We start from the raw sequence: 27,360 nt of genomic DNA on the forward strand, positions 1-27,360 counted from the left end.
ATATTATGATTGTTAATAAAATATCATACAGAAGTAACTTACATGAAAACAGAATAGAATATAAACTTATGTCTAGTTTTCAGTACATTATTGTAATTATATACAATTAATACTCAGAGAATTGTTAAAATTGTATAACAAGTGAAAGTAATAAGCAAGTGATAATTTTATTATCCTACACTGACAGTATTCCAGCATCTCCAGTGGACAAGTGAAACAAGTCCATGGTTTATTTTTCAGTATTTAATTTGAGCCATAAAATTTGTTTTAGGTATTTATATTCCTATATAGGTAAAAGGGTATTTTGTGTTTGTAAATAAATGTATATTGGATGAAAAAATTGTTCTACTGATTTTTGTATTTGAGTTTTTCTGAAACAATGAATATCTCACTAACACTTTCTTTGGACTTACACCACTTGTATTCTGAGTGCCTCATTTACAGTAGCGTGCAAATTAATCCGAACAACGTAATTACTTATGCAAAAACACTCAAACGGGATAAAAAAAGGATCTAAGACATACCTCAGTAATCTATGTGGCCTCCCTTGTTCCTAATAGCAGTTCTGAGACGATTTGGCATGGATTCAACTAATTTCCCACAAATATTCTTCACTTCTTCATCACGAAACCATACACCAATGAGGGCAGAAATCATCTTCTCCTTTGTAGAACAATCCATTTTTTGCATTCTTCTTTTGCAAATTGACCACAAGTTCTCAATGGGGTTGATGTCGGGTGAGTTGCCTGGCCAGGGGAGTAGCTGAATATTCTTGTTGAAGAATTCTGTAGTTTTTTGAGACGTATGGCATGGTGCCAGGTCTTGTTGGAACACACCTCTGCCATCCATAAATGATTTTTGCAGCTGGGGTACGATTCTGGTTTCCAATAAGTGAATATATTTGTCAGCATTCATCATTCACTTGATAGGTATTAATGCTCCAGGCCCTTCATGTGTAAAACAACCCCAAAACATTACTTTAGGGGGGTATTTGGGTGCTTGTTGGAGATAAGCTGCTGTTACTTTTTCAGATCCTTTCCGTACGTAAGAAACACGGTGGCCGTGGACCTCGAAATGAGACTCATCGGAAAAAAGTACATTCTTTCAGTCATTCACTGTCCAGTGTTGATGTAATTTTGCCCACATTAAGCATTTTTTGCACATAACAGGGGTTAGCAGTTGCTTCTTAATAGGCTCACGAGCCCTTTGTCCAGCTTCCAAAAGCCTACGCTGCACTGTTGTGACGTGAATATTCGCCCCAGTGGTACCCATTAACTCGCGGGTTAAGTCGACAGCAGTTAGTCTAGGATTTAATTTACTTTTCCTGACAATTAAACGATCATCTGCAGGTGAAGTCTCCCTTTTCCACCCACAGTTTCCTTTTTTCTGGGGTGTGATGGATCCAGTCTCCCTGTATCATTTTATGATCGAATTAACAGTAGCCAAACCGATGTGACATTCTGCAGCAATTTGCCTCTGTGTCATAGAAGAATGCTCTGCTAATGTTATAATTTTAGACTGTTTTCGTGGAGTTGTATCCATTTGTGAAAATGACAGAATGTACACAGGATTGCAGTAATAAGTCTTCAACACAACTGAAATGCTTATAAGTACAAAACGACAGGCAAAATGTCACATATTATAAAAAAAATAATGACAGACCTTCAACAATGGAATTACACGTACTACAGATGTCAACTAAAGCGGTATGAGCAGCTGTGAGGCCAACAATGACAGAAAATGAAAAAAATATGTCGTGTTCGGATTAATTTGTACGCTACTGTATAATAATGAAATATCCCAAATAATAGTGCAGAGAGATTACCCACTTTCGAGACAAAGATATGGCCGTATACTTTAGAAAAATTTTTGTTTCGAAAAGTTTAAATAAACATGCTTTACTTACATCCTCTCCTCCATTCCCTCTGCCTTACTCTTATACTCTTTCCTTATTTTTTTTTTCTTTTACTAGATACCTCTTGCTGCTCTGGAGCATTCATTTGCACAAAACTATAGCACTTCTTTGCTTATGACATTTGCTGTGCACCTGCCTCTTGGTTCTATTTCAACCTCCAAGTCTTTCAAGATTTTGCTCGGGATAATGCGACAAAGCTGTCCATGACTGAATACAGGTTCTGGTAAATAATTGCCTAATATCTGGCCTTGAACTATATTGATCATTATACAAAAAGCCAAACATATTTGAAATTGACTTCTTTTGAACGAAAATGACAACAAAAAAGAATCTGATGGTGTTGCATCAATGTGAGGAAGTACTGGGGTTGGATAAAAAGTAATGGCAACAGTTCGATATTTCTGACATGGCTTTATTCACAGGTGTACAACATTTACGTACCTTCTATATAGTTGCCCCCCTTATTTATTACCTTTTGCCAAATGTTTGGAAGGCGTCGTACACCATCAGCGCGTCCATGTTTGTTGATGTTCCGTATTGACTGCCCTAAAGCATGGATAAGTTCATCTCTGGTATTGTACCGGGTCCCTCGCAGTGGTTCTTTCACTTTGGTGAAAAGATCGTAATCGCATGGATCATATCGGGTGAGTATGGTGGATGTTCCAGTAGTCCGCGTTTTCCGTCTGCCTTGGAGGTACAGCGTGGTGCAGTATTACCCCATCAATGTCATACGCCACAATGAACATCTCCTTCACAGCACTTTGTGTAGGGTGCACTTTCTTTGGACGAGGAGAACCGGGATGCTTCCATTCATTTGATTGGCATTTCAAGTTTGGTTCATACGAGCGAGTCCAGGTTTCGTCCATAGCTACGATTCGTCCAAGAAAGTCGTCACCTTCCCTTTGGTACCAGTGCAACAAGGCCTTCCCGGAATGCTTTAACCCATCGTGCAACTGTGCGATATGGCAACGCTGCATCACCACATGCTTCACGCAGTCTCTGAAAACATTCTTGTGCACTATGACCTCGTGCCATTTCAATTTTGATCCAGGAACGTTGCTCTAGTTTTGTAAGGATGGTCTTAGGGCGCTCGCACTATCCCTATGAAAGTGAACGTTCTACACACTGCAGTAGATTGATGGAGTACTGTCGCCGCTGGCTGCACTAACTCATCTAACAGTCCTTGTTCATGTCCACACCATCGTCACGTGACAGCAGTGTTGCCATTACTTTTTATCCAACCTATGTAGTATTCTTTGGTCAACATTTAGCCAATATTAATGCCCAGATCTAAACAGTTATGATATGTATTCCAAACTATAAGTCGCATGGCATTCAACAGGCCTTGCATAACATTAAGATTTCTCAGTAACATCAGAATATCACTTTCTTTCAATTTTTTGTAAAATATGAAGTGGCAGTCAATTCATATCTAAGCTACGAGGGTAGTTCCCAAAATGTTTAGTCTATTTCTGTAATGCTTGGGAAAAGTGGCATAAGTCAGTTTCCACAAACCCTTTTTGATAATTTAAGCCCGATTCAGATGGTGCGTGTTTCTGTGATGGATTCCAAGGTGGCTGCACGGATGGGTAGCCTGTGTGCTCACTAGCTGGAAGTAATGCGCTCTGGTGGCTCCGTGGATGGCTAGCTTACTGGATTTCGAGGGTAGGTTCCTTGCTATTTTTCGTGATTGTTTGCAGGCTGGATCCAAAGATGATCATATAATATCACCACTGAAACCGTTGTTTTCCAACTAAACCTGTTTTTTTTTTCTATATTCTTTAGTTTCTAAGAAACAACAATTAAATATCGGAATTTAGTTGTTTTGCACTTATGGCTTAATTACCTTATTACGATATTTACTACTGTTAATGTAGGACTTTAGTTGTTTTCCACTCACGGTTTAGTTTCTTTTTAACCATGAGTGTTGGCAACAGATGAAACAACAGATGATTTTCCAATTTGAACTGTGAAAAGAGCCAGCTCCATGTGAACAACTATCATCACCGTAGCCAACACAGGAGCCAGCAAGTGAGCATGCAGGGCAGCCATCAGTGCAGCCACCTTGGAATCCATCACAGAAACTAGCACCGTCTGAACCGGGCTTTATTGACAACTTATGGAACATCTGCTTGCTTGGAAAAAGAGACATAAGTATTTCTCCCATTACAATAATTCATACAGAAGAAAATCAAATCGACATAAACCAGTGTGAAGACAGTTTTTTTCCTTCTCCTGTAAAATTAACATTTTTGACTTGTGCCACTTTTCCCGAGCACTACAGAGTTATATCTTCGGAAGTAATGTACGCAGGAGGAAATTGTACCATCTACAGTTCAGGGACAGTCGTGTGTGTCATGTGATCGCAAGCGTCCATACTGGACATGCGCAGGAGTACACTGAAGTAAGGCACTTCTGCGGAGTGTGTGCCCACGCCATTAGAACTTGTGTCACAATGTCTGAGAGACTTGTGTTACAGAACTGGACGAAAGAGGCGGGTAGGACTGTTTTCTGCTATGAATGGGCACGTCACACGAGTGGTGCAGAAATCCATACATGACTTATTGAAGAGAAGTTCGGTTGAGAAAACATGGATCATCCCCCCCTCCCACCACAATCCTGATCTCACGCACAATGACTTGCTCTTGTTCCCAGCCTTGAAAGGGGAGGAGCTGTCTGGATACCATTACACCAGTAATGACGAAGTTGAATGTGCCGTTAATGAATTTCTCTGGGTGCAGGGCATAGAGTTCTATGAAAACTGGCTTTTAAACTCATAAAGAGAGATGATAAGGGTGGAATTCATAGTTGTCACTTATAAAATGAGTGAACCCTTAAGTAATAAGTGTTTGCTTATAATAAGGGAACCCTTAAGTCAATTCCGAATTCATAGACAACACTTATTTTCACGTAATGGTGCTCGCTTACAGCTGCCGGACATGAAATCATAATAAAAGCTGACTCATTGAACTAATCGAAAGCAGCTCTGCATATGGAGTTGCTATAACAACGAGTTATCAATATTATTGTACTGAATAAGTTATATACAGCAATAGTTTCATGATATGTTAAATTCTAGTTGCACGTTAGTTATAGTTATAATCAGATATCCTACTAATTGGAACACGTGTTCTGTAGTAGTGAATTTCTTAAATATATAAATTAAGCCTATTAGGCCTACTATATAATACTGTATATTGAATTTATTAACATAGTGTTATATTTACTCTGTAATTTGCCAATTATAGCTACATTTTACATTTTTGGCTATGATATCTATACTTAACTCTTTTTAATTTATTTTTATTTGGTATTTTTCATTTATATCTAGATCTGTGTCTTTTATTTAGGTAGTATCTACTTTTTTTTTAATTTTTAATTTGTAATTACACTTGTATCTGTTTTATCTCTTTTTTCATGTTATATGAAATTTTATGTTTTTTTAACAAATATCTGTACTGTCTATTGTAATTGGGGCTTTTCCCTGTTATAGACATAAATAAATAAATAAGTACAAGTAAGTAAATAAATAAATAAATAAATAAATAACTATGAATTGGCTAGAGCAACAACTTCGAATTGATCTGAAAACTATATCACTTCTTAAATTCCAGTTCGCTATACATTTCCAGAGGATTCTCCATGTCTCTAATATACCTTTTTTGGGATACGTATATTTTCCTCAATTCGTTCAACAAACTCCACAAAATCCTCAAAATCATTCTCAGTATCCATTTTGAAAATGAGTGGTCACTTAAGGATACAGATCACCTCACTTAAGTAATCACTCATTATGTGAATGAGGGACAACTATGAATTAGAAATGAGTATAAGTAACCACTTAAGGGTTCACTCATTTATAAGTGACGACTATGAATTCCGCCCTAAGTGTCTCAATGTTCTTGGAAACTGTGTGGAAAGTAAACAAAAGATGTTTCTTTTTATTCTATTGTCTATTGCAGTTGTATTTGATTTTCTCAGTAAGATCCTGAACATAACTGACTCGCGAAACTTATTTTCTGCACTACTGTCATATCTAGGAATTCAATTGGAAACTATAAATGTTCGCTTTCATCTTCAGTAATTAAATTATTCACACTCATGTTACTTCTTGGTCTCTCGAAATAATATCTTTGGTTGGCGTGAAAAGGCACATAAGTCAAAAAGATTAATTTTTCAGGAGATACTTTTTTTTTTTTTTTAACTCTTAACTAAATATAAGTATAATAATGAAATTCATGTATGTAGGTCAAAGTAAGACTCTTTTCAATTTAACATACAAGAAATTTTATTATTTCAAAAATTAGAAAAAATATTTGACATATGTGAGTAGGTACAACAGAAAAATCGACTTTTTTGACTTATGTGCCTTTTTCCTCCGACCAAAGATATAAAAAAACTATGTCATTGATTTCGTTTCAGTGTTCACTTTTAGTTCTTATTTAGCTATTTTTGAAAGAGAAAAAACCATTATACATCTTTCAGTTGGCTACTTCATTTCAGTATTTTTCAATGATATCAGTTTCAGAATTTATCGAGGGTGGTAAATCGACTAAGTCTGGTTTTTCGTGATAAACATGGAGGTATTTGCCATTACTAATTTGTAGTAAGGAGATGGCAAAAGTCACATTCCTTTGGCTTCAGTAGAAATATTTGTATTAAATTAAAAGATTTTGAATATTGGCCACGAAGGAGAGGACTGTATGGAATTGTAGACAGTGGTTGCTCTCGATCTGTGAGGCACAACAGGCAATACCTGTCTGAAATCGCCTCCCAGAACTATGTTCTGCCAAAATGGCAAATCATTATTCATTATATACCTGAGTAGACTATTTATATACATTAATGCACGCATATTAGCCATAGATACTTAATTAGTTTTTCTGAACAAATATGAGATCCCTCTTTGCTGTTAACTTTTACACCTGATAAAGAATCATGTAAATTTAGAAGTAATTTGAATCGAATGTGTATAGTACAGTCTTGAGGTATTTAACTTAGAAAGCATGATGGAAATATTTAGATTGTCAATTAATATAGATAAACACAGTATAATATTTGTTACTCAGTCAAATGACAAATCAATGTAAAATAATGACTTATATTATATGGTCAATATTTTACATTGATTTGTCATATACATATATATAAAACTTAATGACCATATAATATGTCATTATTTTACATTGATTTGTCATATACATGTATATAAAACTTAATGACCATATAATATGTCATTATTTTACATTGATTTGTCATTTGACTGAGTAACAAATATTATATTGAGGTATTTAGCCGAACATTGCTGCGATACCAATCCATGCAACAGAAATTATATTTATACCCAAGTTTGTGCAATTTTGTTAATCAAACATTGGTAAACAAAGGTTTTCTCAGTGCATCAGTAAGTATGCATTAATAATACTTCCATCATTTTTTTTTACCATGTCCATACACCTGCGCAGCGTCAACTTCTAGAGGAGAATGCCATCTTTGAAGAGGAAGTCTTCTAAGCCTTAAGACAAATTATAATTTCTGAATAATGGGACTTATCTTTTATTTATATTTAAACACAAATGCTCCCTAATGAGTAAAAATTAATAAAATGTTTATATTTTGGTGTCTGAACTCTGATTAGTGTAACATATAGCTAATCGGTGATGTATAAAATTATATCCTGGCATATTGTCTCAAAAATTGTGCTTTTTTTTTTTTTTTTTTTTTTTTTTTATTATCACTTGTGAGGTTCAGACCTGCCTTCGGACAGTTGACTAAACAACAATATTTTGGTGATTTTTTTTATACTATTTGGTGACATTTGAATTGCCGAGTTGGCCACTGATTACATGAGCGCCAGAGTTCTTGTCCGCAGTGTTGCCAATTTAACTTTTTCAAGCTAAATCTAGCTTTTTTATGTTTAGCTTAGCGGAAAAAAGAATTCCATCCCTCTTAGCGGGGAATCTAGCGTATTTCCTTCGCTTAGCAGGCTGGAAGCTTTAATCCCTATCAGCAACTTATGTAGCTCAGTCGGCTAAGACGCTTACGTACCGATCCGGAGTTTTGCTCGAACGTGGGTTCGTTTCCCGCTTGGGCTGATTATCTGGTTGGTTTTTTTTTTCCGAGGGTTTCCCCAAGTGTAAGCCAAATATCAGGTAACCTATGGCGAATCCTCGGCCTCATTTCGCCAAATATCATCTCAATCCCAACGACGTTAAATAACGTCATAGTTGATACAGCGTCGTTAAACAACCAAGTAAAAAAATGACTATCCAGGCATAAATCATGTTGATCGTGACGAAATCTCTATTTTAATTTTTAAATCAGGTAACCATAGTTTTAATTATTCAATATTAAAGCATGTGATATATAATGAAATGTATATATAAATTAAATTTTGAATTCAGTTTAAAGTATTTTATGAAAATATAGCTTTCTTCACTCGAAAATAGCTTATATCCTAGATCACAGTCTACTATATACAGTCACGAAGCTTGAGTTTTGAGGGTGCTAGAAACAATAGACTGTGACGGTACTATTTTGCATTGCCTGTAATGAGGCGATATTAGCGATCCTAGTGGTGAGCAACTATCTAATGTTTGCATATTTACTACGTATTGAGCTTCGCGACTGTATATACTAGACTGTGTCCTAGATCATATGTAATACTTCTATGATCTAGGCTTAATTTGTTTCGTCTAGCGGGATTCAGTGATAGCCAGTTGGCAACATTGCTTGTCCGTGGGACAGTCACATGACTGAATTTGGCGGTCGATGGGAAGTATCACTGTTACCGTGATCTAGCACTGCCATCGTGATGTAATACAGGCCGTAAGGCAGACCACGTGACTCGCTTAACAGCTGATCGCGAAAGGCGGTCTTTCAACCATGTGAATTAGTTGCAGTGCATGAAGAATAACATATATTTCTCTGAAATGCAGTGTAATTGCGTCAGTAAAATTTTAAACAGTGATTGTGAGACACTTGAGACACAATTTACTTGCAATTTAAGGTATAATATTATTTTTGGTGTGAAAATTACGTTGTTGCAGGCAAAGTTCATATGTGTAATACCTGCCTTTATTTCGATTAAATATTGCGCCTTTATGTGGTTAAGTGAAATTTTGGTCTTATAAACAGTAGGCTAAATATGTGTAATAATATATACGTGAAAGTGAAACATTGACTGGCATGTAAAGTAAGTTGTGATTAGGCCTAAGTGCAGCGTTACCGATGTTACTCTTGTCTAATCCATTATTGTTAGTTTACCGTATTTGTCTTATTAAATTTAAATTATTGCGCCCTTTTTATTTTGTGAATAACCTACATTATACGAGTAAATAATACGACGTTTGATAATATACACAATTTGAACTAAAAACGAGATACATATAGTATATTACTAAAAATTATATCCTATAGTTTTCATTACTGTTACAGTATCTAGAATTGTAATTAGTTGAAATAAAGCACTCATGCTTCATTACGAAATTCTTGCACATTCATTTATGCACGTTTCAACAATTTTCAGTTGCATCGCACGCATATTTTAATGTGTTGAAGTTATAGGTTATGTTTATTCTATCAGTACTTGCCTTATTTCCATATTCGCAATTATGCATTATAATTAAGCATAACGCTGCGTATAACTTATAAATGCAATTTGTCTACACTTCAATTGTATTTATTCGTTTCAGACGGTACTCCAGTCTGAAGTCTGATTAGTTTAATATGTTACTAGGGCTAAACTAGCGCTGAGGTAGTTCCCTTCGTATTCATACATCTTGCATATACAAATTAGTTCGGTTCGTTCAGGATTTTAATATGCCTTGCTTATAGGATCAAATGCATCTCCACAAAAAATAAATTCAACTGTTTTCATTTCAGAAATTACCGGAACTATACCTCAGCTCTACTAAGTAATATAACGTATGTACATTTCATAGGGAGGACTGGTGAATTTTCTACCTATAAGTAAGGACGGTAACCGTGTTCTGAAGTTTATCCTAAAACTATATTCTTCTTTAGTAAATCTCAAAACAGTTTTCGTTCTCAACTTAAGCCTAAAATGTTGACGCAGATAGGTTATGTTAACATGGTAAATTCTCTTCACATAAAAATAACACAGTTTTATTTATTATTCCTGCCACATTATGCAACACATAAATGGAACTTATGCACATATTACATTGAATAAAAATTTAATTGTATTATTTATTTGTTCCCTACTATACTGGGTTGTAATGAATTGTATTTATCTAACCTACCAGATTAACACACAACTGTACATACACTAATTTCATAGGAGGGACTGCGGTAAACTTTGTACCTACAAGTAAGGAAGGTAGATGTGCTAAATTAAAATCAGAATATAAATAATTCTTCTTTATTAAATCTAAAAATGGCTTCCATTCCAAACTTAAAATGTTGATGCAACCAGGTTATGTTAACATGTAAAACTCCGTTCACATTAAAATAACACAGTTTTGTAATTATTTCTGCAACATATTATGCAATAAGAAGTGTGAAGGGGTCTTATACACACATTACACTAAATAAAATTGAGCGCCGACACGCTATAAAGTAATATATTTCACTCAGCTTCGTATACTCAAATAGAAAAGCCCGACTCATCGAGTGTTGTCACCGTTGCTTACGGGATTATAATCTCGTAAGCAACGGTTGTCACACATCCTGCATTACGGCCTAGTCTAGATCACGATGGCAGTGGCTCTTAGAGATGGCCGATATTTCACAAACCGATATTTTGTCACAGGTATTTTTTTGTCACAGATAAACCTGTGACTGATGATGCGAAATATCTGTGACAAAATATCGCTATCGAAATCTGCTCCGTATTCAGTACTCTGTGACTGTTGCAACGTCTGCGACTGATATTTTCTCCTCTACGTCGTGAGTTTGCGCATGTGCATGATACAATAACAGCAATCGGGCGGTGGTATTTGATTATTTTTTCGTGATATTTTGTTCAATATTATTTTTTTCAAAGTGATGATGTGTTGCAAAGTTATTAGCGGCATTATAATAATACAATAATGAATCTAACATTTTGTTTTCATATTAAGTCTATATGTTTTATAAATATTTTATATATTCCCCCGAGATCTTCACATTTTCATATTACTGTGAATATATATTAATGTATAAGTATTTTCCACTCAATTTTTACGCAGTAACAATATTTTTTTTTTAGTTATACTATTAATTACAAACAGAATAGTTACAGGAGCCTACATTATTTTAATAACTTTACATGTACTTCTCTCATTTATGTATGATCCAGTTTTAATGTATAGCTCAAACACGAACAGTGCAGGGTAGTATTAATTAAAATAATTAAACTTAAAATAAAATTATTTGTAATAAGTTCATTACCGGTATGTTGTTTATGGTTATTAACTCTTAGGAAATCGCACAGTGCTTTCTAACATTGGTACTCGTGTGGGGTGTTATTTTACCCAATTAATAGGCCTAATCAATGTTCTAAACTTGACATTTAGTGATATTTATCTAGATATAGTTAAAATCATCAACTTGCAAGTAATTTTCAACTTTTAAATATAATAATATGGGGTATTAGCAAAAATTGTCGATTTTATAAATTCCAAAAAGATCTGACATCTAGCAGACACTGCTCCAACAAATCGTTCTCATTGCCCTTGCACACTTTTAAAATAGACCTACACTTACACATAAATGGGATAATTAATTACATTTGAAAATAAGGGGTATCAAACGTAAATCATGTTAGTTCATTCCGTATCACTGAACGTTATGCTCTTCCGAACTTTCGAAGCATTTCTCACAAGCCGACAACAGCACCTATAGAATTAAAACCGAACGAGATAAAACTTATTTGGCTAAACTAACCTTGAGGTAGTTTCCTTCGTATTACCCTTATACACCTTGCATATACGAATCTGTGACAGGTTAGGTTTGGTTAGTTTAGGCTTTGTTATGCCTTAGATATACGATCAACTGCATCTCCACAAACAATCAAATTCGACGATTTTCACATCCGAAATCACCGAAACTACCTCAGCGCTAGTTTAACCTGAGCAACTGTCTCTCCACAAAAAAATTCCTTATAAATGCAATGATTTTCACATCCGAAATTGCCGAAACTACTTCAGCGCTAGTTTCACCATCTTATTATAAATGATGTAGTGATTACACGATTTAGATAATAATAATAATAATAATAATAATAATAATAATAATAATAATACCATTGGTTACCAATACTTTATCTTGTGTAAAATCCTGTCTGAACAACTGTCTTGTTCTGTAATTATTTTCTATTGTTTTTCCGAATACTTATATTTCGTTAATTTTTATTCTGACTCAATATTATAATGTTAATGCACGACTTAAAATAATTTATCGATTATATTATATACAATAAAAAGGATCAATTTTTAAAACGATTAGGATAATCACATAACCTCAATTTCTCCGTACCCAACTACATTAAAAATTATCAACTGATTTCGTATCTACAATCAACTACGATATAACCTCTTGGTATATGAGGTTAACTTTTTACATGTTACTGTTCAGTTAGATTAGTATTTATTTGTTAATGGTACATGTACATAATTTATTTGTTGGATTTTCCCATATAAACCACTGAAATGTGGCGTGTAGAGATGGCCGATATTTCACAAACCGATATTTTGTCACAGGTATTTTTTTGTCACAGATAAACCTGTGACTGATGACGCGAAATATCTGTGACAAAATATCGCTATCGAAATCTGCTCCGTATTCAGTACTCTGTGACTGTTGCAACGTCTGCGACTGATATTTTCTCCTCTACGTCGTGGGTTTGCGCATGCGCATGATACAATAACAGCAATCGGGCGGTGGTATTTGATTATTTTTTCGTGATGCTTTGTTTTTCAATATTATTTTTTTCAAAGTGATGATGTGTTGCAAAGTTATTAGCGGCATTATAATAATACAATCATGAATCTAACATTTTGTTTTCATATTTAGTCTGAATATATGTTTTATAAATATTTTATGTATTCCCCCGAGATCTTCACATTTTCATATTACTGTGAATATATATTAATGTATAAGATTTTCCACTCAATTTTTACGCAGTAACATTTTTTTTTAGTTATACTATTAATTACAAACAGAATAGTTACAGGAGCCTACATTATTTTAATAACTTTACATGTACTTCTCTCATTTATGTATGATCCAGTTTTAATGTATAGCTCTAACACGAACAGTGCAGGGTAGTATTAATTAAAATAATTAAACTAAAAATAAAATCATTTGTAATAAGTTCACTACCGGTATGTTGTTTATGGTTATTAACTCTTAGGAAATCGCACAGTGCTTCCTAACATTGGTACTCGTGTGGGGTGTTATTTCACCCAATTAATAGGCCTAATCAATGTTATAAACTTGATATTTAGTGATATTTATCTAGATATTGTTAAAATCATCAACTTGCAAGTAATTTTCAACTTTTAAATACAATAATATGGGGTAGTTAGCAAAAATTATCAATTTTATAAATTCCAAAAAGATCTGACATCTAGCAGACACTGCTCCAACAAATCGTTCTCATTGCCCTTGCTCACTTTTAAAATAGACCTACACTTACACATAAATGGGATAATTAATTACATTTGAAAATAAGGGGTATAAAACGTAAATCATGTTAGCTCACTCCGTGTCACTGAACGTTATGCTCTTCCGAACTTTCGAAGCATTTCTCACAAGCCGACAACAGCACCTATAGAATTAAAACCGAACGAGATAAAACTTACTTGGCTAAACTAACCTTGAGGTAGTTTCCTTCGTATTCACCTTATACACCTTGCATATACGAATCTGTGACAAGTTAGGTTTGGTTAGTTTAGGCTTTGTTATGCATTGGATATACGATCAACTGCATCTTCACAAACAATCAAATTCAACGATTTTCACTTCCGAAATCACCGAAACTACCTCAGCGCTAGTTTAACCTGAGCAACTGTCTCTCCACAAAAAAATTCCTTATAAATGTAATGATTTTCACATCCGAAATTGCCGAAACTACTTCAGCGCTAGTGTCACCTTCTTATTATAAATTATATAGTGATTACACGATTTAAATAATAATAATAATAATACTAATAATAATAATAATAATAATACCATTGTTTACCAATACTTTATCTTGTGTAAAATCCTGTCTGAACAACTGTCTTGTTCTGTAATTATTTTCCATTGTTTTTCCGAATACTGATGTTTCGTTAATTTTTATTCTGACTCAATATTATAATGTTAATGCACGACTTAAAATAATTTATCGATTATATTATATACAATAAAAAGGATCAATTTTTAAAACGATTAGGATAATCACATAGCCTCAATTTCTCCGCACTCAACTACATTAAAAATTATCAACTGATCCATATCTGCAATCAACTACGATAAAACCTCTTGGTATATGAGGTTAACTTTTTACATGTTACTGTTCAGTTAGATTAGTATTTATTTGTTAATGGTACATGTACATAATTTATTTGTTGGATTTTCCCATATAAACCACTGAAGTGTGGCGTGTATAGAGAAATCGTATTCACATTGCACTGCTCTTCAATATTTCCTGTTAATTTTTATCGGTGTGACAAAATATCGGTATAATTCATGCATATTGTGCTTACTTAGCGATATAAAATATCGGTGTGACAAAATCACAGATAAAAGTCACAGATATTTAATTGTCACAGTCACAGTTGTCACAGATACTTGAAAATATCGTTTAAGCTCAACTCTAGTGGCGTGTATAGAGAAATCATATTCACATTGCACTGCTCTTCAATATTTCCTGTAAATTTTTATCGGTGTGACAAAATATCGGTATAATTCATGCATATTGTGCTCACTTAGCGATATAAAATATCGGTGTGACAAAATCACAGATATTTAATTGTCACAGTCACAGTTGTCACAGATACTTGAAAATATCGTTTAAGCTCAACTCTAGTGGCTCTTATCTAACTCGTTGCTTCCGACATTCGACCGTGCCTAAGCAACTTTCTTCAGTGTCGCCAACTCGATTTTTAAAAATCCGCTGTTAAGCCGTGCGGAAACAGCTAAATTGCTGTATTGTCAATGTAAAATTATATTAGTTTGCCGCTGTGAGTGCTAAAAATACCCGCAAAATCCCTATATCAGCAATATAAATTTCATACATTTTGCGCGCTAAACTAATGCCGAAAAACGCTATATCTAGCAGGAAAACCGCTTGTTTGGCAACACTGCTTTTCTTAGCTCTGGAATTCAGATGTTTGTTTTTGAAGTAGCATCATTGGTTTAAAGTGACCAATGACAACTTGACAAGAGTGTCTGAGGTGTTGTGACTGTCACGTGACTGGGTGTGGTGGCTGATAGGAAGTACACAGTTTGCAGTTATATTTTCCTTTGTTCTCCTTGACGTCGGTAGTTTATTTTGAGTCTGTTGCTGTGGAATTGCTGGTGTTCTGTAGAAGTAAGTACAATAATTATTACAGTCAGTCACCCAATCGTGTTATAGTTTTCACTGTGTATTTGCTCAAGTAAATGGAATGTTGTGAACTTCTTGCACTGTGGTTACTTCAACAGCGACAAGAGTGTGACAACATCACACATTTCAATGCAATTATTATTCTGCTCGGTTCATTTTACTGTATTAGATTTACAGTTTTTGTGAACTACAAGAATATAAGTAGACCACACAAAATAACTTTATTATAGACCTAACTAATCATATTTGTTACATTAACAAGTTGGTATTGCAACGTGCTAACCATTGAAATTTAATAAGGTATTTCATCTTTGCAACAAGTTTCGGAGTTCATTTTGCCGTTATAATGGATAATAGCGAAAACGTTTTAACGAAAGTGTCGATGACGAGAGCGCCAGTCACGTGACTAGGTATGGGAAGTACGTAGTTATAAAATCAATGTGGCTTATTCAGAGTCATCTTTGTTCCCCGTGATCAATGACGAGAGCGCCAGCGGTATTGCGGCAGTCACGTGACTAGATATGGGAAGTACGCAGTTTGCAGTTATAAAATCAATGTGGATTTTTCAGCCTTTGTTTTCCGTAACATCGTAGTTGATTGTGACCGATTAACAAATATATTCCCATTTTCGACATCGTTGGTATTTTATAGGAGTAAGTACAAATGGATAACTTCCTAGTTTCGGTAGTTTTCACTGTGTTTGCTCGTTAAATGGAATGTTGGGAGTTGTGCCACAAACTCTTGCGTGCATAAGCCTATACAAATTCTACGTGGTAACCAACTTTAAGGGAAGACTCCACTGAAAATCATGAAAATTTTTCCAAATTTTTTTAGCTATTTCACTTATTCAGAATTTATATTTTCATACCCCAAATGGATTCAGCTCAATTCTGATTACAAATACTCGTATGTTTACACTTTTTAAATTAAGGCTGGAAGGGGGCGTGGAATTTAAAGAGCTGTCAAAATTGTTTTTCATCGAAGAATTCTTTTTCAAAATTTCAGATTACAAATCTAGTAACTTTTTGTTGGCTCCCTGAAGTTACTAGATGAATGTAGCGGAGGAGAATATTAATTTACATAAATATTCATTTTATTTTCAAATCTATTTTTCTGTGTTCATTGTTGTTGATTCAGCACCAACTTTCTTATACCAAATATTAATCAATCTGGATGAAATTTTTACTGCAAGTATTTATGAGGTAGCTGCATGTTTCTATGCATTTATTTTGTGAGAAATGCTGCTAGCAGCATTAAGAAAAATATTACTGTGCGGTATCTGAACAGAAAAGAAAACTAATATATTATGCATAATAATAATAATAATAATAATAATAATAATAATAATAATAATAATAATAATGGAAAATGCGCAGTTTAATAAATATAATGATGTTGCAGTTCATTGACTGAACGGTACCTAACGTATATAAACTTACGAATTGTGAAATTAAAAATATTTTCATCGCATAGTCTTCCTCATTACGAGTAGAGATTAGAGCAGACGTTTCAATAGACCTCGGAGCATTTCATCCTCTCCTCTCCCTTCTTAAGATCAGTCAGCAGTTCGTGATCTTCGAATGACGTCACTGACTGCAACGTTTGGATGAATAAATCAACCGTTCCAATGCAACCCACAGAAACTGTCACAGACATTTAATTTAGAATATTGTTTTGTAAAATTCTAGGATGTTTTAATTATGTTTTTATAAGACTAAACTAGACGTACTAGAAGTTCAAGTAATTTTGGAAGTAAAAATCGACATTTTAAGGCATAGGTGGAGATGAAATGATTTCCTTGCTGGGGAGGGACACATTTGGATAATAAAATAAGCTGTTAAGTCACAAATACGTAATCTTATCATGAGCATACGAATCTCCCACACATATAAAAAAGACATACATTGATTTACATACACAATGAAAAAATAAACATTCACCATGCCTTCTGAAATCTATACCTTGCTTAGTTAAGTACAGAAAAATGACAATTATATCAAATAAAAGCTAAACTAGCAGTGAGGTAGTTCCCTTAGTACTCTGCTTATATTAATCTGTGACAGGTTAGGTTTGGTTAGTTTAGGATTTTGTTGTGCCTTGCATATACGATCAACTGCATCTCAAAAAAAAAAAAAAAAAAATGCCTTATAAATTCAACGGGTAATTATTTACATCTCTGCCAAATGTAGATAGCAATGGCTAAGCGGCCTAGGTATGTGACAAAGTTAGTGGGTTAGTTGCTTATTATATCCCCTTAACTAACCCTCTAACCTTGTCGCATACCTCGACCAAATTTAGCGGAAATGTAAATAATTACCATTCAACGATTTTCACTTATCACCAGAACTACCTCAGTGCTAGTTTCACCCAAATAAATATTGTCGATTTTTTTAAAACAAAATTCTAAGATCTATTTGTGAACTAGAGAGCTGTGCCATCACTGATTCTGTAGGATACTACTTATTTGTCCACTTCGTCATTTGTTACCACTTGTATGGTCATTAGTTGTAGGTTGAATGTCATCACTCGCATTCATAAGAGATGCACAAACACACTTACCCGTAGTATTAGCAGGTCCTTCATGAATGAACTTTCACTGTAAAATGTTCCAGGTTTGTCCCAACTTTTCTTTCTTACCCATACTATGAAAACATAAATACCGTAATGAATACCTGTACAGTCGAATGTGTCTAATTCTATGGCCGTGTCTCAAAGCTCAAGTTCATACTATACACTAGTGACTAGCAACTAGGTGACTTGTAAACTGCACTCTAGGGAGCTTTGGACATGTATGCTTGAAACCCGGCCTTCTTCATAGACTATTTTTCTAAAAAACCATGACATCACGATGCAGCACTAAATTAAGACCGTGTCTCAAAGCTACATTTTCAGCTGAAGTGAACTAGATTGTGGACTAAATAGTCGGATGTGACGTCAGAAGTTATGATCCAAAGCTACATAGTACATAGCAATCAAGTCCGTAGTAGCTATTAAACGAAAATGCTTGATTGATTGTTGGCTTGTTCACTAAACAAACATGGATACCTCATCAGCAATTGAGGTTATTAAATCTTAAAATGCTTTGGAAGTGAAATAATATAAATATAATGTAGAATAACACGTTAACTTTGAACACTGACATTGTTAGTACCTTCTGTACAATGTTTTAAACATTATTGTAATGTATTAGGCCCTTATCTTTTCCACATAATTCGTAATGAAACTGCATTAGGACACTGCCTTCTTAATTTAATGTTGCACCGTGATGTCATAGTTTTTAGAAAAGTAATCTATGAAGAAGGCCATGTTTCAAGCATACATGTCCAAAGTTCCCTAGTGTGTAGTTTACAAGTCACCTAGTTGCTAGTCACTAGTGTGTAGTATGGACTTGAGCTTTGAGACACGGCCTAAGAAGAAACATTGTACAGAAGGTACTAACAATCTCAGTGTTCTGACGTCACATCCGGCTATTAAGGCCGTGTCTCAAAGCTCAAGTCCATACTACACACTAGTGACTAGCAACTAGGTGACTTGTAAACTATACACTAGGGAGCTTTGGAAATGTATGCTTGAAACATGGCCTTCTTCATGGACTATTTTTCTAAAAACCATGACATCACGGTGCAGCACTAAATTAAGAAGGCAGTGTCCTAATGCAGTTTCATTACGAATTATGTGGAAAAGATGAGGGCTTAATATATTACAGTAATGTTTAAAACATTGTACAGAAGGTACTAATAATATCAGCGTTCAAAGTTAACGTGTTATTCTACATTATATTTACATTATTTCACTTCCAAAGCATTTTCAAATTTCATAACCCCAATTGCTGATGAGGTATCCATGTTTGTTTAGTGAACAAGTCAGCAATCAAGCAAGCATTTTCGATTACTAGCTACTACGGACTTGATTGCTATGCACTATGTAGCTTTGGATCATAACTTCTGACGTCACATCCGGCTATTTAGTCAACAATCTAGTTCACTTCAGCTGAAAATGTAGCTTTGAGACACGGCCTAAATCCTGAATAATTTGAACTTTCGGTCGCCCGCTTGACATTTCTATACAGCGCAATGTTAAAAATCGTCTGCAATTGGATTTTTCCTGATAATTCGAAGTGAAATTCATCGAAATTCAATTCCGAAATTACGAAAATCAGCTCGCAGTATAGCGCAAGCAGATTGTCGCCCTAAAAAAATCTCATGAAGAATGGCCAGGATATCCCGAGAAACCCTTGCCTACAATCGACTGAGCCTGGACCACATCCAGAAAGTAGTGCTATGTTGAAGGACAAGAAAATGTGAGTGAAATAATTTTCCAGTCTCCCAACAAACTCGAATTTTAGATGAATCAAATATTAAAAAACAAAAAATTCAAGCTATTTTAACAATCTTTGAATGTCCTGTGTTTTGACAATGTTGTACAAAATCTTAAATAGGCCTACAAAGTTTTGTTTTTACTGTAGGCACCATCGCATACGGGGCACAATGGTTCAAGCTTTGAGGAATAATGGTTTCACCATCTACGAGGTTTCTGATCTGGCCACATATCTGCATAGATATAATTGCGTTTAAAACAAACTCCAAATCTGGAGTAATCCTGGACTCTACAGCCCAGTTTGAGTCTCATAGTGGCCAGCCAGAAGTGGTAATTTTGAGGAAAAAGCTATATATTATCCCACAATCGATTGTTAGAAACTAAAGTACAATCTAGACAATTTGACAGTAATGGGATTCATGGCTGGAGCATGGGAAACCATTCCAAAATGTTTGCTCATTTCTGGACATCAAAGGGATTAGATAAAGCACTTCTCCTTCGATTGGCCATTATCACTTTTAAGGGGTCTGCTTCAATTTTGAGAAATCATCTTTATGGGTGTAATAATTAATGTGTTTTATTTAAGATTGAAGATTGCGATTTCTATAAGTTTAAAATTGTAAATCTCATATTGTAGTTCGTAAACAAAGATTTTACATTCATTAAAATTATTTTTTGTAACATTTTGTCCTTATAGCAACCCTTTAATAAGGGAAGTTCTTTACAATGAACTACTGTATATTGAATTTTTATACAAGAGGTTCTGGATGCAATATACATGCAAGCTCCAAAAAAAAAAAAGTTGATATTTATGTATTTCTCCAGAAAAGCTACACCAAAGACGCCATAATTTTCTTCTGCTTCATTGGCTTCTATGAGATGTATATAGTGTTAAACACGTGGTTTTAGTTTGTAGCCACAAATACTTTCGGTATAAAAATCGTATGATACTTATCTGTATATTCTAATACATTGTTGTGCTCCTCCCCCCTACTTGTTACAAATACAACACTCGAGAGGATGCTGTGCATTATAATTATGAAACAACCTGTAAAGTGAATGGACATGCAGGAAACTCTGTCAGGAAGTTTACAAATACATCATGTGAACCAGTAACACAGAATAGCTTACTACTGTATAATTAAGTGCCCGTCTTGTATAATATCGTGCATACCAGATATTTTAATAAGAAACTGCAAAATTCTGTAGAACATGGGTTCCGTATTTACATACTTCTGCACCCAGAACAGTAGCATCCTCCGTCCAACGTTGTTTGAGATTTTCTTTCGAATTTTAATCCTTGCTTTGGTATTATAGTTCGCGCCACGGATTTTGGCAGATGGATTTTGTTAATGTGAACTCGAGAGCGAGTTCCTCACCGCTGCAAGATCGGTTGTTATCTCTGTCGCAGCTGGAATGGGTAGGACATAAGAGTAAACATGCACGCCCGAGTGTTCTATTGGACTCTGGACAGTCACCTCCAAAAACTAAACAAATATTACAGTAGTCTATATGTGTCTCTGGTATTCCCAAGTAACTAGTTCGATTAATTAAAATGTGTCTCAATGAAACTTACAGCAGAGGTCCCGTATAGGCCAGTTTCTATCTGATGCTTTTCCAATTCACTGCGGGCTAAAGCAAGGAGATGCACTATCACCTTTACTTTTTAACTTTGCTCTAGAGTATGCCATTAGGAAAGTTCAGGATAATAGAGAGGGTTTGGAATTGAACGCGTTTCATCAGCTGCTTGTCTATGCGGATGACGTGAATATGTTAGGAGAAAATCCACAAACGATTAGGGAAAACACGGGAATTTTACTGGAAGCAAGTAAAGAGATATGGTTGGAAGTAAATCCCGAAAAGACTAAGTATATGATTATGTCTCGTGGCGAGAATGTTGTACGAAATGGAAATATAAAAATTGGAAATTTATCCTTCGAAAAGGTGGAAAAATTCAAATACCTAGGAGCAACAGTAACAAATATAAATGATACTCGAGAGGAAATTAAACACAGAATAAATATGGGAAATGCCTGTTATTATTCGCTTGAGAAGCTTTTATCATCTAGTCTGCTGTCAAAAAATCTGAAAGTTAGAATTTATAAAACAGTATATTACCGGTTGTTCTGTATGGTTGTGAAACTTGGACTCTCACTCTGAGAGAGGAACATAGGTTAAGGGTGTTTGAGAATAAGGCGCTTAGGAAAATATTTGGGGCTAAGAGGGATGAAGTTACAGGAGAATGGAGAAAGTTACACAACACAGAACTGCACGCATTGTATTCTTCACCTGACATAATTAGGAACATTAAATCCAGACGTTTGCGATGGGCAGGGCATGTAGCACGTATGGGCGAATCCAGGAATGCATATAGATTGTTAGTCGGGAGACCGGAAGGAAAAAGACCTTTGGGGAGGCCGAGACGTAGATGGGAGGATAATATTAAAATGGATTTGAGGGAGGTGGGATATGATGATAGGGACTGGATTAATCTTGCACAGGATAGGGACCAGTGGCGGGCTTATGTGTGAATTTTTTAAGCAGGTCTTCTCTGAATCTCAATTTTGCAACACATTCCTCATAGGCTACGTCTTGTTGAAGTTGGTTAAAATAGCAAGCATGGCTCGAACAGTTTCTAAATTAATTCAAAATTTTATAGATCTCCACATGTTCACAAAAGAAAAAAATATTTCTTCACTGAACATTATATCAAGATGGAGAGATATTTCGATCAACTTCTGGAGTTTTACATACAAAATCATTTTCTCGGTGAAAATTAAAAGAAAAAAAATTCACTCCATTTTGGGCAAAAATCAGTATTTTCTTCATTCTAGGTGCTATTTTCTCTGAAGTCACATATTTTTTCAAGAAATTTCGTAAAATAAATTATTTCATCCAGATCAAGTTCATATACATCTGAAGAAAAATAACATAATAAATTATCTCTTCAAATTTTTCTCTATCTGGATACATCTTAGCAATATACTCGTACATCCCACAAATATCTTGAATGAATTATCTAAGTGCAATGATATTTCAACAGTATTTTCATAAAGTTATAATAATTAACATTGAAAATCCGGGGATATCTGGAGACAAATTATTAAATTTGGTTACTGTCCTCGGGAAATGGGAATGTCTGGTAACTGTAAACTATGACCCGTTTAGATAAACGAGATTTTGTTTGTTACTGTTTTATGGCACATGCTCAGTTGTAATTAATGTTAGTAAACATTGCAAAGTTAATAAAATAGTCACACAGGAAGACTTTGTGGTATGGACAGGGGCGGCCTGTCCTTATGTGCTACAATTCTACAGCACAATAATAATTTTGCTCAAATAAAGTGTTTGCAATACCATAGTATCTGATCTGCCATTTGACAATTTCCCGTTGTTATGTTCATGACGCGTTATGGAGTGTTTAGTCTTCGCTCTTCGCTGCCTCAGGGGGTTCGTTGTGTTACTCAAAACTTACATGAGAATGTAGACAGTTAATGCGCATGTCGAAGCTGAAATCACTGCTCTGATTGGCTATTTTTACGCGGGGAAGTGCTGTAGTCAGCTTCAGCACAACACAGCTTGGAGATTGCAAAAGTAAAGTGTAAGGAAAGAATGCTTGTTTGTGGAGGAACTCGGAACTATGTACAATGTATTTGGTAATTCAAATGTTCGACTGCTGCTGCCATCTACCAGTTTTTTGAGGTTCCTCCTGAATCAGTCAGCAAGCGACGGAAAATTGAATCCCAGAAAATTGATGCCAAGGAGGCATGTATCCGTATAATTCAGGAAACTACTCATCGTTTCCAATCTTTAAGCTACCTAGACGCAACAAAATTGTTAAACAGCGAATTTTTTGACAATTTTTGCATAATTTTCCTGAACGCGAACATGAAGTTGCTGTCAACAGCTATACTGTACTGAACAAAAGAATGTTAAAGACAACTTGGAGTTCTATACGGAAGATCCGACTTCCGAAATATAGATGGCTGTTCAATTGTTACAAAACATAGTCTCCAACAATTCACGGGATACATTCTGTGAAGTAACGAAGTTGTTAAATATTTTGGTTACAACACCAATGACCACTGCTGAGCCAGAAAGATGTTTTTCTTGCTTGAAACGCATAAAAACGTTTTTAAGGAACACTATGTCCCAGGATCGCCTCACTGCTCTTGCAATACTGTCAATAGAAAAGAGTATAATGTCCAGGATGGAGGGATTTAACGTTTAACACCAGGGTAATTGGCAAGTTCTGCAGTAGAAAGGAACTCCATATTTCGTCACTAGGCGAGTCTCAAATTAAGATAAATGCATATAAGTGTATACAGTAGGCCGATATAGAGATTGTAGCACACTCATTATTTTGACCACCAGCCGCTACTGGGTATGGACACTCTCTTATTCCTGTTTACTTGTTCGCAGAATGGAGAAACCACATGCTATGCCTGGGCAGATGATGAGGTTGAAGACTTTAGAAGAGCAACTGGCACAGTTGTTGCCACTTCTTGAGAAGTTGGGGACACAGTCCGTATGTGCCTCTGAGGATGAAAAGTTGAAGGAAAATGAAGGATTGAAAAATGAGATTGAAGTTCTGAAAAACAAACTGAAAATGAAAGAAGACGAACTACAAAACAAGGAGGAGGAACTGAAGAAAATTAAGGAAGTGGTAAGTGATGAGGTGTTGCCGTGGTTACAGTTACGAGGAGCTTTGTATATTATTTGTGTGTGCATCGTACATGAAATCTTCACAGTATTCATTTTATAGTCAAGTTGTCTCATATCTGAGCTTTCCCTGAACCAGATTTATTTTTAATTATAGAATGAAGCAGATAATAATAATTTCTTCACTCTCCCACTTTATTATGTAAATAAGTCCACAGATTAGAACGTGTTTAACCTCGTTACGTCTCGAAACTACCAGTTTCGTTACATTTCACGAATGCGCATTCAAATAAAAACCAGTTGCAAAACCTAATGTCGTCATGTAAACTAGCCTTCAGTGATTAACGGAAAGCTCTTGTTCTGAAGATGTGTCATTCAGTGTAAATTCACATTTAAATCGCCTTGAAAATGTGATTATTCATTGTAAGGGTTGACATACTAGGAAAACAGCTATAAAAGACTTTTTCTTTGTTCGAAAAAATGAAGTACTTACCGGTACTGTAAATGTCTTTGATATATTACATAATGGAGTAATACTGTGCTACTGTCCATGAAAGTTGTAATTGAATAAGAAAATTATAACTCGTACTATATATATGCGTAAGTCGAAATTACAATAACCGTCTAATATGCAGTCCTGATAAATCTGGGTTTACACATGGTTCCTTGAAGAGCATCTTGTGGAGGTTTATCACAATAATGATAATAATAAATTTTTTGCGATGCATCCTGGTAGCTTCCACTGTATATATAGTAGCGTGCAAATTAATCCGAACAACGTAATTACTTATGCAAAAACACTCAAACGGGATTAAAAAAAGGATCTAAGACATACCTCAGTAATCTATGTGGCCTCCCTTGTTCCTAATAACAGCTCTGAGAGATTTGGCATGGATTCCACTAATTTCCCACAAATATTCTTCATTTCTTCATCGCGAAACCATACACCAATGAGGGCAGAAATCATCATCTCCTTTCTAGAACAATCCATTTTTTGCATTCTTCTTTTGCAAATTGACCACAAGTTCTCAATGGGGTTGATGTCGGGTGAGTTGCCTGCCCAGGGGAGTACCTGAATATTCTTCTTGTTGAAGAATTCTGTAGTTTTTCGAGACATATGGCATTGTGCCAGGTTTTGTTGGAACACACCTCTGCCATCCGGAAATGATTTTTGCAGCTGGGGTACGATTCTGGTTTCCAGTCAGTGAATATATTTGTCACAATTCATCATTCCCTTGGTAGGTATTAATGCTCCAGGCCCTTCATGTGTAAAACGACCCCAAAACATTACTTTAGGGGGTATTTGGGTGCTTGTTGGAGATGAGCTGCTGTTACTTTTTCAGATCCTTTCCGTACGTAAGAAACACGGTGGCCGTGGACCTCGAAATGAGACTCATCGAAAAAAAAGTACATTCTTCCAGTCATTCACTGTCCAGTGTTGATGTAATTTTGCCCACATTAAGCGTTTTTTGCACATAACAGGGGTTAGCAGTTGCTTCTTAATAGGCTTACGAGCCCTTCGTCCAGCTTCCAAAAGCCTACGCCGCACTGTTGTGACGTGAATATTCGCCCCAGTGGTAGCCATTAACTCGCGGGTTAAGTCGACAGCAGTTAGTCTAGGATTTAATTTACTTTTCCTGACAATTAAACGATCATCTGCAGGTGAAGTCTTCCTTTTCCGGCCACAGTTTCCTTTTTTCTGGGGTGTGATGGATCCAGTCTCCCTGTATCGTTTTATGATCGAATTAACAGTAGCCAAACCGATGTGACATTCTGCAGCAATTTGCCTCTGTGTCATAGAAGAATGCTCTGCTAATGTTATAATTTTAGACCGTTTTCGTGGAGTTGTATCCATTTGTGAAGACGACAGAATGTACACAGGATTGCAGTATTAAGTCTTCAACACAACTGAAATGCTTATAAGTACAAAACGACAGGCAAAATGTCACATATTATAAAAAAAATAATGACAGACCTTCAACAATGGAATTACACGTACTACAGATGTCAGTTAAAGCGGTATGAGCAGCTGTGAGGCCAACAATGACAGAAAATGTAAAAATATGTTGTGTTCGGATTAATTTGCACGCTACTGTAGTACATACTACAGAACGTCCATATGATAAAAACCTCCATAAGGTCTAAATGTCCATACGGTGAATATGTCCATACAACAGAAAGCCCATATGATAAAATGTTCAAAAGGTGAAAATGTCCATAATGTCAAACATCCTTAATGTCCAAGTTCAAAGGAAAATTCTACTTGAATAGAATACAATAAATTTATTCAATAACTCGTACAAATAAGTTATTAATCATTGGAAACTGGAGCCTCACTTTTAAGATGGTATCCAATACTTTTAAGGTAGCTATATGAGAATTTCTTCATTCTCTTTGTACCTGTTGTAGTTTCTCACAATCTGGAGAATTTGTCTTTGATTCGTCAAATACATTTTATTCACCGGCTCTTTAATTTGTATACCCTCCTCTTGCTTGCAATATTTGTGTTCAAAATTCATTTCCTTCAGGCTTTAGGCACTATATAAATCGCCACATGGATGGATGATGTACAGCCAACGCTCTTCCTCTTGCCTTAACACGGTTCAAGGTACACTCTTCACTTCTATACCTGCTTCATCGGCACTATGTAAATGCTTATCTGTGCCATCCCGCAAAACCCGAATGTTATCCAGGTTGCTGTTAGTTATCATTGCAGCATTACAAATTTTCTTTCTCTTCATCGCCAATATATTTCTGTCCTATCTCTATTAAAGTCATGATGTTGGTACAGGTACCCACGAAAAGAAAGAAGTGGCTTACCCTTCTGTGATGGCACTAACTGAGGATTTCGTTCCATCTTCAAAAATTTCAGTTCTGGTTAATTCTGTACTTGAAAATTTTTACATAGATTACTATAACTACCTTGAACAAT

The 27,360-nt window shown here is 35.3% G+C and overlaps 1 protein-coding gene across 6 annotated transcripts in view; it reads left to right on the plus strand.

Moving 5' to 3' along the window:
- The window catches only part of LOC138712443 (ankyrin-1-like), a 117,234-nt gene that overhangs the window by 83,685 nt on the left and 6,189 nt on the right, over positions 1–27,360 (plus strand). The window contains exons 1-2 of one of the 6 annotated variants that reach the window (XM_069844291.1): positions 15,284–15,434; positions 24,189–24,432. The exons of 3 other annotated variants lie outside the window; for them this stretch is intronic. In XM_069844291.1, coding sequence (XP_069700392.1) covers positions 24,190–24,432 — 243 coding nt within the window. In that variant the 5' untranslated portion in view covers positions 15,284–15,434; position 24,189. Of the gene's footprint in view, positions 1–15,283; positions 15,435–15,950; positions 16,103–24,188; positions 24,433–27,360 lie in introns of those variants that run through there. 2 more of the 6 variants (XM_069844299.1, XR_011335719.1) reach the window with 2 other exon arrangements.

The sequence above is a fragment of the Periplaneta americana genome, chromosome 2, assembly GCF_040183065.1.
Source record: "Periplaneta americana isolate PAMFEO1 chromosome 2, P.americana_PAMFEO1_priV1, whole genome shotgun sequence".
Taxonomy (NCBI): domain Eukaryota; kingdom Metazoa; phylum Arthropoda; class Insecta; order Blattodea; family Blattidae; genus Periplaneta; species Periplaneta americana.